General features: G+C 46.6%; 1 protein-coding gene across 2 annotated transcripts in view; it reads left to right on the top strand.

Annotated features, from left to right (window-relative positions):
• Positions 1 to 9,650: 9,650 nt before the first annotated feature.
• The window catches only part of ZNF608 (zinc finger protein 608), an 88,695-nt gene continuing 83,057 nt past the window's right edge, over positions 9,651 to 15,288 (top strand). The window contains exons 1-2 of one of the 2 annotated variants that reach the window (XM_063320737.1): positions 9,651 to 9,775; positions 13,019 to 14,067. In XM_063320737.1, coding sequence (XP_063176807.1) covers positions 13,180 to 14,067 — 888 coding nt within the window. In that variant the 5' untranslated portion in view covers positions 9,651 to 9,775; positions 13,019 to 13,179. Of the gene's footprint in view, positions 9,776 to 11,421; positions 12,062 to 13,018; positions 14,068 to 15,288 lie in introns of those variants that run through there. The other variant, XM_063320738.1, reaches the window with a different exon arrangement.

Raw genomic sequence — 15,288 nt, 5'->3', positions numbered from 1 at the left:
TCTTGCAGGAAAGAAAAAAAAAAAAAAAAGAAGAGAGAAGGAAAAAAAAAACCCAACGAAACAGCTTTTAAGCCATATTTCTCTCTTTCTTTCTGCTTTTCCTCGTTTCCCCAAATGAAAAACAATCTGAAAAGCCAATCTAGCTAGTCTGTGGTGATTTAACCTTATGACAAACTGATTTTTATCGTCTTTCTTTACAGATTGTTGTCCAGGGCAGCACTGAATGCTGCACCAGCTCTAGGCGTATCTAATCCCTCTCATAAAAGGCCATTGTGGTAGTAAAACTGAGACCAATGGCTTTTTCATTCTCCACCTCTCAGCTCTCCAAAGTAATGGCAATGGGGTCTCCTCTTCATGTTTTTCTTTTCAGATGCATAGTTTCTCCTTTTAATAAGGCTAAAATAGAGAGAAATAAAAGGAACACAATCACATTTTCCTCAAAGCTCTTTCTATAAATACCTTCTGGAGAACTGAATTTAGGAACGATTATCTGCAATCTGAGTTGTTGTGACACTGTGTGTGAATACAGCAACGTATCCTTGGAAGTTTCTGATCATTCTGAAGCATGTGAACATGTTAAAGTGTTGGGGAGATAATACTTAGGGCTTCATATTTTCTGCTTAGGGTCATACTCTGGCATTTTTCCTCACCCTGAAGCCTGTGGAACTACAAATGTGATACGGGTAGTCGTCAACACTGGCACAGTTCTCACACCTACTCCTTGCAAAGCAATCATGTAGAAACCATTGTTCACTTATTTTGTGCACTTGCAAATGCATTAATTGACAACAACATTTTCTCCACAAGAAGACAACCTATAACCCAGGTTTTTTTTACAAGGAACAAGTAAGAAGAGTAGACAACAAATATTCTCCTGAAAAAGTGCTCTTTCCTTTTTTTTTTCTTTTTTTTTTGAAAAGCCTTGACCTCAGAGTCAATGTTTTCATTAATAATATGCTAAAGGATTGTATTTCAGAACTGGTTCACCATTTTGAACAGCAGTACAAGAGAAAGTTGGTCTGCATTTGATTACAAATTTTTATTTGACCTCAGAGGAATGCTTTTAACCAGCAAAACACAGAGTGCCAGATAAAAAGATTTACGGCTAGAAATAGTTCACACAAATTTTTCTCCAAATCAAAACACTGCATTTTAATACTTCTTATGAATATCAAGGTACTTACAGATATCTTTTAATATCACCATTAAAATTAAAACCCAACAACGCTGTTTAAAATCTATGGCTTTTCCAGGAAGAATTTTAACCCCAGTGTTTTAATTCTGAGGGCACTACATGTGTACACTTAAAATTATAGAAATGTAAAATGAAAAGGCACGATTTTGTAGTAAAATTTCTATAATTTATTCCTAAATTTCAAATCTGGAGAGAAAGGGAAGGAGAAGTGTGTACTCTGCAAAATACCATTCTGTGCTCCAGAGTATGGAATAATTCATAAGCATCCTTATCTTTTAAGTACAATTTGGAAAGCTTCTGTTGGGCATTCTTAATGAATATGAGCTAGAATACACTCTGTAGAAGCAGCGATCCTCGCAGCATTTCTTCCAGGTTCTTTTACAAGATTTCTGTTGGAAGACAGTTGAAAAAATAGCACTTCTGGCTCTAGGACACCACAGAAAACCTTAGGCTCCACAAAAATCCCTGAGCATCTCCTAAGGACTCAAGACTTCTTTAACCAGAATTACGAAATGTGCACCAGGTCTTTTTTCACACCGCGGGGCTGCTCGGGAAAGAAGACAAAAAGTCAGCAGCCGTCCACGCTTAAAGGGTTTGAAAGCACCGAGCCTCTTTACATGAGGCAGATAAAGCTGAGACCTGCGTGTGACTCTTTGGACTGGACTGTCTTTCTTTTCCCTAGTTCCAAAGAAGAGAGCAGTTTCAGCCACTGGAAGGTCTGCTTTAATAGTAGTTATTTGCAATACACATGTCTAAATCTAATGCAGATGTTCTTAATCACTTTACACTTGATCTCAATATGCTTAACAAACACAGTCCTCAGGGCACCCTGTAAGGTAAGCGATCACTGTTACACGGAATTACAAGCAAGGCAGCCGAAGCATTGTGATGAGAAGACCCACAAGTTCCAAAGTCCAGATTGTGCAGAGGCTCACCAGCTTAACATATCACCTCTGCCTTGTGTCTGACAAGAGTGCCAGCTTGAGCACACGCCACTGCTTTAAAACAGAGACAGAAGTGATGCACTCGGTTTAGCTACAATCTTAACTTTCCCCCCTAATAAGAAGAATGATCAGCCACTGATGATGATGCTTGTTTTCTTGTGTCACAGCTATAGTGTGTAACACCAGCTAAATTTCATGGCCCCTGCTGTGGTACAATTCCTAGACGTTGAACCGAGGAGCATAACAAGACTATCAGAGCGTTGTACACATACCACATATTGACAGAGTAAGACATCACGAAAATCGTTTTGAATATGTTATAAAGTTTTCTGGATTCTCAGGTGATTTATTGCCTTTCGTGGGAAATTCTCACATTACTTTTTTTGTGACTTGACACTGCGGGACTTCTAAATCTATGCATTTCTCAGAGGTTTTTTTCTTGCCATTTTCTTCTTTATTTTCTTCTTCCCTTTTTAAATTAAACTTTTGCAATCATACCTATGCAGAAAGTATCTCAAGGCTGGATGGGTCTTCTCCTCAAACATCAAGAATGCAGTTCTGCAATGCTTCAGGTAACCCCACAGAGAATATGAGCCTTGAAAGTGAGTAATGTCTCATCTGATCCATCCTCCCCTTCCACTAAAAAACATAGCTGCATTATTTTTGGCTGAGGAATTAGAGATATTTTTACACCCATGCATTGTTTTAGTTACTCTAGTTAAGATAGCCCAATTGCAGAGAGAAGCACCATGAACTTCCTAAGCTCAAATGATAACTATGAGACAGCTGAGAACAGACTCCCCCAGCTCCCCGTCCTCTGCACTCATGACAACATTCGTTCCCTTTTGTATATATGCTGTCCTCTTTTCTGTACCCCTCTCTTGGTTTCAAACCCCCCTCTCCTTCTTTCCTACTGTCTTGACCTCTGTCTCCTCACGCTTCTTTTCCAGCAGGTCCCTCCTTGTGCAGCTGAGGGTACAAAGCTCTCTTTGTGTTTCTCTCCTCCTGCCCCAGTACAGCCAAGGAAACAAGAAGAGAGCAACAAAGACAGTCAGGAAAGCAAGAGGCCACAGTTGCCTGCCCTGGTACATATAGAGAAGTTCTTAGGGATACTCTCTTCACTTGTAGCTCCAGTGGCCCACATACTTCATCTGTTAAAATGCCTCTCGGCTTGATTATCAAGATCTCAGGCATTCATCTTGTCCCAGAGCATTTATTTTCTGCTTCCACACCTCTGCAGTTTTTTACATCTACCAGACTTCAACTCCCAAACGCTTTCTGATAACTTCTTTGGTGAGTTTTCAGGGTCATTCCTCTTCAAGCTCCTTTCTGTCAAAAATGTAGCAGCATGTTTCCTCATTCCTCCCCTGAGGTTGATATACCTAACCTTGGCTTCGAAAACTTTCACAGATTCATTCTTCACTTCACCAGCCAATACACACTCTGCCTCTTAGTCATTTTTATGTTACTCCTAGTGTGTACTATCTGATCTTACTGCTGGCCTGTTCCTTCTACTCATCCAGCATCATGCTTCTTGCTCTTCTTTCACATTGGACAACAAATCCCTCTCACCCCTGCTTCTGCCACAGACTCCTTGTGTCTAACTGGCTACTTCTCCACAAACTCCATTTCAAGACTCATCTTCCCTCTCCCTGGCCTATGACTCCTATCCTTCTCTCTAATAAAACAATCCAATCCTACTCCCTAAGCCTCAGTTTCATTTCCCCATGTTCATTTTTTCCCTCTGAAAACTTGAAGTATGGCACCCAGCCACTGGCCTTTTGTACGTTTTTCACCTTCACACTACTATAACGTGGATGCTGCCCGACCAAAATACTGAATCTGCATCCATCACTTCTATTACAAATTATAATCGAATGTGGAACATTAAGCTATTTTGTATGAAGGCAGCTGTAAAAAATACACTGTGTAATAGAGTACTAAGGCTATGACAACAGGCTATAACAGATTTTAACATGTATTGCCTGTTTCGCATCGCAAACAGTCTATTAAGCAAGAAATACATGTTTTTAATATTATCTGAATGTTTACACAATGCACTACATAAGTAAACAAGCTGTTGTTTAAATGACTTGAGGAGAAATTGAGTATCTATACAGTGGACTGAAGGCTATGTTCACGTCTGGGTAAAAGGCTTGTAGTTCAAATTCTACAGCACAACTTCGCAGAACTATTAAGTTAGGAACTGGAAAAGACTTACTAGGTCATTCAGTCCATTTTTATGCCAGAATGGAGTCATTCCCCATAGTATTTATTTTTAGCACTTTTTCCAGCCTAATTTGCAAGTCCTATGCAATGGGACATTAGGACTTCCTTTGGGACACTATTTATTTCACTGTTTATCACACTTCACTGTTAGGATTTTTTAAAAAAAACTTCAACTGTTGTTTTTCTTTTGTTTTTTCTTTTTTTTTTTTTATCCCCTGTGCTCTCAGGGGATATTCTGTCTACCTTTTACACTCTCTCCCTACCCCCAAATAAATACACATACGTACACACATGCACACAGAGTCTTTCAGAAATCATTCCCTCCAGTTGCCTGTTGCCAGGCCATTTTTGTTGCTCTTCGATAAACACCACAGCAGTACTTTGTTTCCATATATAACCTATATTTGTGTACTGAAACGTCAGATACACTGACCTTTAGACTAGATAACAAACTGAGACTCCTTGTGAATACGCAAATAAATGTAAGAGAGTCTATGGACTGCTCTAAAGAAGAAGAAAACATTGTTAGCATTGCCTCTTTCAAAACAAAAAGTAGTATCTAACATAAGTGTCTGCCAAGTGTATAATGACTCCTCTGTATGTTTGCATCACCAGTTCCCACACTCGGTCCGTCTATGGATCACTGGCAGTCTGCAATGCTGTAATAAATTATCCACAACTAATCCGCAGAGCCAGTAGTTTGGCACATCAATTAAAAGCTCACCCACAGGACTGTGGGATAGGCTGTGATAAATTCGGCGGGTTATAAGGATGTTTCCAAAAATTTTTGGATCCAAAATTTTCAGATCAATATGATAATTTCCAATGTACTGACTTTCAAATCTGAGGTGAGAAACCCTTTATGTGCAAAATGTTGTTTATGAGAGAAGTGACACTCATTGTTTATCTAATTAACCTGGCAAATAAGTCCTCAAGAGAAAGAGATTTTTGTCCTCTAGTGCAAAGTTGAAGAAAAATTAATAATGGTTTCACCTTTGCAGAGGTATAATACTGAGGCTGCCTGCATATACACGTACCTCTGCTCCTGCAACATGAAACGCAGGAACAAAGGGTGCAGTTGGAAGAGGTCGTCTGAGGGAAGGTAATCAAGGCCTAGCTGCAAGTGATGGTACGACTATGTGGCATTTTCAGACATTAATAAATTTAACACCTGTGACCTTAAATTTCCTCCTATTAGCAGGATGGGGCATGGGCAAGGATTGGGAAAAAGCCCTTCCCGAAGTCTCCCGTGAATAAGTGTTTGCTGTAGCCTTTATTTCCCCACCCAGGCCAGCCCCTGGACACAGATGCCCCGTGATTTCGGGGACGAGGGAACTGGGAGGACGGGGATGTGTGTGTGACCCGGCCGCCCCCCCCCGCCCCGCCAACTCCCGCCGCGGAGCCGGGCGCGCCCCCGCCCGGCCTCAGCCAATGAGAGGTCGGGAAAGCGATTTCTAGAGCGCTGATTGGTCGCTGCCCGCTCGGCGGCCGGGGGAGCGGCGGGGCCGGCGGGGCCAGAGCTGGCCGCCGCTCCGGCCATGGATGATGGTGGGGTGTGGTGCGTGTCCTCCCCCCACAGGTTCCCCCATTGACCTTGTCGCCAGGCTGCTCTGGGACAAGATAAAAAAAAAAAAAAAAAAAAAAAAGAAAAGAAAAGAGCGTTTCCTCATAACAAACGTGTTTTTAAGCCGTGCGGGAGCGTAGGATGGGAGCCGCGCATTCCTTTCCCTCAAAAAACAGGCGTTTGGCTGTAATTTTTCTCAGGCTGTGTGATGCATATGTCAGGCAAGATCAAAAAAAAAAAAAAAACGGGGGGGGAGTGTGGATGGGGGATCTCTTTGGGATTATTAGCGCTCTGCAGCTGCATCAATTAAAAACGGATTTCCTATTTTAGACAAACATCACTAATTTATTGGCCTTCTGTCTGTCTTGTAAAACGTACGCGAATGCAAAGTTGTAATTTAATTTGGCGAGCAGGCAGAAATTAAGGCGAAAGAGGGAAAGAAAAAAAAAAAAAGCCACTAAATCACACAGCAGGCGCTGGCCTCTTTTTTGAAATGGGGACGTTTCCAACCTGACACGACAATGTGAGTTAAGCGGTCTTTTTGCAGCCCACTCATGGGAATCAGCGACTGCAGATGCACCCACGGTGCCCGCGAGTGGTCCTGCTGTAACTTCTGCCACAGAACTGGGTAAATAAAACCCTGCTTCGGTAATCATGCAGGACGCTGGGCAGGCTCCTTCCCTGCACAGCCATAGACAAAAGCCCGGGGGGGGCCGAGAGGGGAGGCTCCCCTCTGAATTTCGTGATCTGGGGAGGTTTGTGAAGATATTTTACCCATCAATTGGCAGCTGTGGTTGGAGAGACGGCTCTTCCACGGACCGCTGCTTTCAGAAATTAAAATGATGGTGTAACGCAGATAAAGCAGAGGCATTTTTGCAATCTCTCCCAGTGACTGTTCCTTGGCTAGTTAACAGACCATCTATTCAGAAGCAATTTTCTTTGGGCTGAAATTATGTGCTGACCGTAGCAGATCACTTCCCATAATACCCCTTCCCCCACCCAACGCTAAATACAAACTGTCTCCTACTCACTGTATAATAATGTGAAAATGACTGTAATTTCGCAGACGAGAAGCAGCCCAAAGTGAAACGTGTCTAAACAGAGGTCGATATTGAAAAATCAGGGCCATTACCTAAATCTGAAAAATACATACTGTAAAGAAACAGGAACAGTGATCCGCGACTAAGCGGACTAAAAAAAGGAGGCTCGGTGTTGCTGATGTTAAAATTTTCGCTACCCACTGAGTGAAATCACCCAAAAGTTACCCCGGGGGAAGCTGTGATTTTCAGTACCTGGTGACATTATGCATGCTCGTTCTCCCGCGAATTGCAAATGCCCGGCCACCCCCGCTGCCGCCGGCAGCGTCCCAGCCACCGGGGCACCCACACCGGCCACCGTCCCAGCGCCGGGGCGGGGGGGCAGGGACGCCTTCACACCCCGGCATTTCGTGTTTGTGCTACACACATCCCCTGCCTTTAATTTTTCTTTTAATTCCCCCCCCCCCTTTTAATCACTTAAAAAAATAATGTGATCAAGGGCCTTCTTGGCAATGAACTCACCTCTGCTCATAAACCCTTCATTATCAGCCCCTGAAGGGGAAGTGTTTTTACACCAAGGGGACACGAAACGGCTTTTCTCCAGGTGTCTTCCAGGCCTCCCACGGGAGCCTGTGCCGGTGACCCCGGAGGGCTCGGAGCGGGGCCGGGGTGAGGGGCGATGGGCAGCCGGGGCTCCCGAAGGACCTGGGCGCGGTGGCTCGGTGGCCAAAGCACAGCCGGCTGCCCCATCACGGCTGGCTTTTACCACCCCCACCATCCCCATCTTGCGTCACCTTCCCGATGCCCCGGCAGCGACCAGGTTTTTAGGAGGTTTTACTTCTCCGCTACCTCTCCGCTAATCACCCCTTTGATGGGAAAGCGTGTAACGCGGGGACGCTGACGCCCGTAATTTGCTCAGCTGGATGACGTCCAAAGAGGTATTTTGTCACCCTGTCACGGGTGTGCAGGACATCGTAAAATGCCACGCTTTGACTGCTCTCGCCGGAAACCTTGACTTGGGCAACGCGTGCGTTTGGCAAGAAAAACATTCCCTATCGATTTTCACAGGGAGATAATTCCCAGTGAGATCAAGGGAAAAGGAAAAAGAAAAAAAAAGGGGGTGGGGGGTGGGGATGGTAAACCGTGCTTAAGGGCATGAAAAAGGACAGGGTCCAACCCCCCGATGCCGCGGGCGGCCGCCGCCCCCGCCCCCCACTGCCGTCCACGAAGGGTTAAACGCAATTTAACGCAGTGGTGTAGCATAATGGCTCCCAACCTAAACAAAAGGGATGATTAAGGGGGATATTTTCGAGCTACACAAAGCCCGATAGGGAAGATTTGTGTTACTAATTCCTGTGAAAGGATGTTCACGTGGTAGTTATACGGTCGCTGGCATTCACAGTTCAGTGCGTGCAGCAGTAAATCAGCAGCCTGGAAACAAAAGGGTTATTTTCTGCTCCCCCTCCTTCCGAAAAAGAGAGGGGGAAAAAAAAAGAGAAAAAAACCCAAAACAATAAAACACGACCTGCCTAGCTTAAGCCATATTGTAAAAATGAACGTGGAATAAAATACGCAAGCAGGGGAAGGGAGAGGGGGAATGCAAGAGAGCGGGGTGGTGGGAAAGCGCAGCAGCAGTGCCTCGGTGTCCCCCCCCCGCCCCGAGCAGAGGTGGGGGTTGCTGCCCTGCTCCGAACCTCCCTCCAGCCCCTTCCTCCAGACGCTGTTTGCTTTTCTCCTCCACTAAGCACGAAAATAATCGCACATGTGTATCAGCAGCCCTCTCTCGCCGGCTTCAAGCTGTTATAATTTTGAATGAGGGGGCATTTAAAAATTATGAGTGAGATTCTAAATTGCCTCTTTGAAACCGGCACAGGGAAAAAAAAATAAAAATCATTCATCATCTCTTCGAAAACTGCCCTGAAATTAAATTAAAATGAAATGAGGGAGTCTTCCTCCCAACGTGTGAGTCTTGGCAGAGCTACTCTCCACCTTGGTTTTTCTTTTTTTTTTTTCTCCCCTCCTCCCTCTTTCTTCCTTTTTATTTTTTTTCCCTAAGCCCTAAATGTTATATAGGATAATTGAAATGGGAAACATGATTTGTAATCTGGCTGCAGCAGGAGGCTGCCGGCTGTGGCTGAGGGCTGTGTTTGTGTGTGTATCTGCGTGTGTGTGCGCTGTCTGTGTGTGTGTACAGTGTGTGTGTGTATGGTGCGTGTGTGTATGGGGGGGTGTGCATCGGGGGGGGTGTATGTGTGCGTACAGTGTGTGTGTGTGTGTGTGTGTGTGTGTGTGTGTGTGTGCGCGCGCGTCTCCGTCTCTCACCCTCGCCGGCAGGCAGGAGGAGCGGCGGGCCAATCGGAGAGCCCGGTTTCATAAAAGCTGGCTTCTGATTGGCCGGCAGGGACAGGGCATTGTGAACAAAGAAAAGTCGCTCTCAGGTAGCGCGGCGGAGCGGGTCCCACTCCCCCGCCACGGCCGCGCCGCGGGGCAGCGCCCGCCTCCCCCGGGGGTGTCCGGCGGTGCGGGGACGGGCGGAGGCGCCGCTCCTTCTCCTCCCCCACCGTCCCCCCCCGCCTCACCCCCCTTTGTGTTTTTTTTTTTTTTTTTAATTTTGTTTCTAGAAAGAAAGGAGGGTTCATGGTATCTGGTGTGCTCTCGTCTTCCAAACACAATAAATCTGTTGAAGACATTAGTTGGTTTTTTTCTTTTTTTTTTTTTCTCCCTTCCCTAAAATAAAAAGCGGCTGCAACAAAAACACACTCAAATGCAGTTAGAAGGAAAAGGTCAACTCGATCCAATACAGACCGTAAGTACGGTTGCGTGGTGTGTCTATAGCACTTAGAGGGGATTTTTATTTTTTTTTTAATTTTTTCTCTGCAAAGGGGAGCGTTAAGAGTTTTGGGAGTTGAGATAACAAGGGATTTTTTTCGGGTTTTAAGCAGGAAAAAAAAAAAAAAGGAATCCCACAGGCAGGATGAGTTATTTGAGGGAAATAAAGAGGGTGAAAGCACTGTAGCCACACAAATCATACTTGACGGTGCACTCGGGGGGTGTTGAAGCATGGTGCCTTTTTGGGGTTTTAACTAACCAAGGGGGAAAAATAAAAGTGACACCATGCCAGACAAGCCTGCAGACCTCCCCTTCCCCCTCCCCCCCCGCCCCCCACTTCGCCCCCAGCCCCCCGGGCCCGGCGCTCGTTAGGAGCGGCAACGTGCGGTGGGGGGGGGTGGGTACGGACCCATTCCGGCCACCGCTCCCCTCACACCGGGACGCCGGGCTGGAGATGGGGGGTTGATGGGGGGTATATGGGGGGGCGGGCGGCCGGGCGGGGGTCGCCGGTCGGCCCCGAGGTAACGGCGGGTTCCCGAGGTCCTTCGCCGCCGCGAGCCCCCCGGGCTGCAGGGACACCCCCCCCGCCCATCCCCGTTGTGTGGGGGTGGTGTGTGGCGGTGAGAGGCCGCCTGTCGCGATGTGGGGTTGGTTGGGCTTTTTTTGGTTTTTTTTTTTTTTTTTCTTTTTTTGGCGTGTTAAAGAGCCGTCCGGCGCTCGCTGGATGCGCTTGTCACCCATTTCTTTTTCTTTTTTTTTCCTTTTTTTTTTTTTTTTTTTTGTTGTCACGACAGCCAATGGAGCCCGCCGGCCTCACGTGACGCGGGAGGCCTGAACTGTAACGGAACCGCCGCGCCTCGGGGGTTGGCGGTTGCTGGCGCGAGCGCCCCTCCTCCCCCCCCCCCTTCCCCTCACTTCACTCCCCCCGCCTCCCGCCCGCCACCGGCAATTCATTACGGCTTTTAGCTTCCCATCGCCGGCTAATTAAAAATACTAAGCTAAAGCTCCGAGACCGTCTGACTTGGGGAAGGCGGGGGGGAAGAAGGGGGAGGGGGTAAGAAGTAGGCTGCGAGGCTTTGCCGAGACAATGAGGTGGGAGCGATCTGTCCTGAAAAAAGGGTCGTCTGCTTTATCTCCTCGGACTCTAATTACTGAATTACTTACCGCATGACTGATTAGCCCAAGCTCCCGTTTGTTTTTTGGTTTGTGTGTTTGTTTTTTTACTGCCTTTCCCCCCCCCCCCCATTATTATTATTTCTTCCGAGACAGCAATTTGAAACTGATTTGTGCCTATGCTTCCCCCCCCCCCCCCCCCCATTTTATTACCGTTTTTAAAAAGCGTTGATTTGAGGCGGGGGGGAAGGGGGGAGGGCGACGGCAGACATCCTCACCCACCCACCCCCTCCCCGAAAAGCTTATCCCTGGGAAAATTTACTTGGTTTGAGAGCACGCTGTCCTCCCTCCACTCCCACAAAATGTTTTGATAACCGGTTTATCAGATCAGTGATTCCCCCCTCCCGCTCCTCCTCTTCCTCGCCTCTCCCCCCCCCCCGTCCCTCCCCCCCCCTCCGTTTCCCCTCAAGTTACTTCAAGAAATCAGATCTGTCAGGACGGGCGAAAAAAATGCCACTTCCCAACTAACAGGCGGAATCCAGCCCAGATTTTCAGTCCTTTCTTCTTCTTTTTTTCCTTCCTCCCTTTCACTAATTTATCCCGATGTTAGCACATTCTGTCTTGTAACACCCGGGCGCCTGTAGGTTTGTTTCATGGGATCATTACTTACTGATCAGGATGGCTCCCAGGTCCGGGGCTGAAGACGGAGTGTGAAGTTGGGGAAACATTTTTTTTTTTTTTCTTCTTCTTAAATTAACTGTGATGATTATTACCTCTCGGTGCTCATTCAGGAAAAGCAAACAAACAAAAATCTGGTCCTTGATGCTTCAGTTCTGAATGTGAAATATTACCAACCAGCTGCTAAAGTTGTGGGGATCAGCATTTTTTTTTTCTTACTGTTTTTTTTTTTTTTTCTTTAAGCAAGGAGGAAAAAAAACCTAAACAAACAAAAAAAAAGGACTTCTGATCCGTGTGCCAAAGTAGGGGAGATATGTTATTGACCGATTTATACTGGCTGAGATGATACTTGCTTTCTACTTCTTGATCACTTGGTCTTTAAGTAAAATGAGGCACAGAGTTGTTGCTGAGACGAGTGGGAACACAGCATTTTGATTTGCTGGTTTAATTAAAAAATGATAAAGGATTAAAGGTAAGCATTATGCCTATATATGTATAAATATTTCGACAGTCGACTGTAAAAGGGAGAGATCCCTTTAAAAATCGTTTTAACTAAGCTTTGTCAAACACACACTCATTTGCGGTCACTGAGGCCACCTTGGTGCAGATCACTTAAAGTGTATGTCTTAATCAGTTTCCTGTACAGTCAGTAATACTATATTTAACAGACCTAACAATTGTGTGACCTAGGAGTACATTAGAACTGCTGAACTGCTTTTAGAACTGTTATCTTGAGAATAATTTTTTTAAAGAAAGAAGACCTTTTTATTTCTTTTTTTTCTTTTTTCTTTTTTTTTTAACCTATGGAGTTAATATTTTCCAGTAGACGTTTGTGTTTATAGGTTGTTGGTTTTTAACAGAAGCTGTATTGTGGCAAGGAAAATTAGGTTTCCCACTTCCCTTAGTGCTCCCTCCCTCCCCCCCCCCCCAAGAGATTAAGTAGAAGGGGGGTAAAAGATAATGTAGGAGAGTCACAAAACTTCAAGGGTCTGGTTTAAAGCCACAAAATCCATGGAATGCAGTGAAGAGTGAATCTGTGTCCTTCCTTTACTCCCTTTCGTGCCTAGGTGGTGGTCCAAGGGGTTAGATTACAACATGTGCTCGAACAGCTAGGCACCACTTCTAAGACTGTATTTCCTGAGCTTTGTGGATTTAAATCATGTAGTTCTTTTTTTTTCTATCTTTTTTTTTTCCCCTTTTTTGTGGACATGACTTTTTAAGAGCAATTGTGGACGTTGGTATACAACTAGATTAAAGATGCTCACTATAAAAGCATCACGGCCGCTGCCTCCGGTTTAACAAACTTAAGAAAAAAACGTGGCAATGGTGCATGATTTCGCTCCCCCTTTCTTGCCCCCTTTTTATTAGTCGTCTTATATTCTGGTAATACCCAGAGAAGAAATATTCAACTTTTCCCCCCTCCCCACAGGACAAGGTGGACGTGGACTGCGGGTTGTGAACCTAGACGCACCTGGGGGAGGAAGACAAGAAGAGTTGAACTTAAAGAGAGCCCAACGGAGATAAACGAATGTCCCCGCATCTCCAAAGGAAAGTTCATCGGATTTTTACTCTAGAGATCTCATCTTCAGGATGTCATTGAACACTTCCACTGCAGAAAAAGGTGTGGATCCAAACGCGGTTGACACTTACGACAGTGGCGATGATTGGGAAATCGGTGTTGGGAATTTAATAATCGATTTGGACGCCGATTTGGAAAAGGACAGACAGAAATTTGAGATGAATAATTCTACTAATACCACCAGCAGCAGCAACACCAGCTCCAAGGATTGCGGGGGTCTGGCTTCCAGTGGGGCTAATGCTACCTCAGCCTTAGCTGATGGCCTAAAATTTGCTTCTGTTCAGCCCTCTGCTCCCCAGGGGAATTCCTCTCACAAAGAGACTAGCAAATCAAAAGTGAAAAGGAGTAAAACTTCTAAGGATGCTAATAAATCTCTGCCTTCTGCTGCCTTGTATGGGATTCCTGAGATCAGCAGTGCTGGCAAGAGGCAGGAAGTCCAAGGGCGCCCTGGAGAGGCAACTGGCATGAATTCAGCATTGGGTCAAAGCGTGAGCAGTAACCCAAACGGCAATAATAACAACACCAGCAACACCACCACCATTGCCTCTTGTGGGAAAAACAAAGAGGAGAAACCAGGTAAAGCCCCGGGCAGCAGAGGCTCCAAGAGGGATAAGGATGCAGGAAAATCCAGGAAGGACAAGCAGCACGACCTGCAGCAGGGCCACCCCAACGGCAGTGGGGGTGGCAATAGCCAGGCTCCCCCTGGGCACCTCTATGGCTTTGGGGCCAAGGGAGGCGGTGGTGGAAGCAGCAGCCCCTTCCACTGCACCTCCTCTGCTGTGGGGGAGGTGAGCAAAAGTACCCCGGATTCAGGGTTAATGGGGAACTCTATTTTGGTAAAGAAGGAAGAGGAGGAGGAGGAGAGCCACAGGCGAATCAAGAAATTGAAAACAGAAAAGGTAGGACAAAGCTCCTCTCCACCTCTTCTCTTCTGTGTCTCCTTGTGTCTATAATAAATGTTCCACAACTGTGTGTTTGGCTCCTGTGTCCTTCTCTCTGCTGTGTACTTGTGACGTGCATCTGCTCTTCCTCTCTCTCTTAAAAAAAAGACCCCAAACAACCCTGAGACCTCTTTCCTAGCCAGAGGACACCATGTTTTGAGTGTGCTGCTCTTCCTTAAGATTCCCCCTCCCTGTCCTCAGACCTGGAGAACATTTCTGTCTTTAAGTCTTCTTTTTGGTTGTGCTTGCCCAGAAGCAGAAACCCTGAGATGACCCTGACTGAGCTGTCCCTGGTTTTAGCAGAGAGCAGCAGTGTCCGTACCAGCAGGATGGCACGTGTTTGCAGGCTGGAGGTCGGTGTGTTTGCCTAGGGGGGTGTTGCAGCTCAGGCACCCGGAGCAGCAGGTCTCCTATGTGCTGACACTTCTCCACAGCACTGGCGGGGCATTGGTGGCTGTTCCTCTCCCAGTTCCAAAGGGACCCTTCTCCCCTGACCCGCTGTCCGGAGTTGAGATAGTGCTTGGTGGGGGAAAGAGGAGGCACCGGGAGAGTCCCGGGCTCCACCGCTGGGCTTCTTTGTGGAGGCACAGGATGCTTGTCGTCCTGGGTGCTGCTGTGGTACGGCAGCCCAGAGGCCCCAGAAGCTGGCGTTGAGGACGGGGAGGAAGGAGCCAGCAGCCAGGAGGTGCCTCTCGTCCTGCTGGAAGGAGGAGGCTGGGAGGAAGGGAATGCACCTTGTGCTGAGATGTGCCTGTCTGCAAAAGAGCTTTCGGAACAGAGGGGAGCAGTTTGTCTCCCGTCTGGGGGGAGCTTTCCTGCCTGAGCCCCGCCGACTCTTGGATGCGAACTGCTCGTTTGTTGAGTGGTTGAAATGTATGAAAGAAATCAGATGGGGGTGTGTGTTTTTTCTTCCTTTCTGTTACGTTGCGTTATGAAGGATGCTTTCTCTCAGAATAGATGGCCACGACTCCATTCTTTGGGAAGGGTGGAGGGAGAGCTTGGCTTTTGTTAACCGCTGTTTGAAGGAGGTTCTGGTGTCGGCGGGAATTGTTCTGTCTGTAGGGCAGAAGGCATCTTCTGGGGGACCTTGGGGCAAGCGTTGGCCCCGGATTATGAGTCCGGTGAATTCTACAGGTTGTTAAACAAAGATAACCTGGTCTGCCTGCAAAATAAAGCAAA

Source organism: Chroicocephalus ridibundus, chromosome Z, assembly GCF_963924245.1.
Source record: "Chroicocephalus ridibundus chromosome Z, bChrRid1.1, whole genome shotgun sequence".
NCBI lineage: Eukaryota > Metazoa > Chordata > Aves > Charadriiformes > Laridae > Chroicocephalus > Chroicocephalus ridibundus.
Note: the sequence above shows the minus strand (reverse complement) of the source record. Positions and strands in the feature narration are given on the sequence as shown.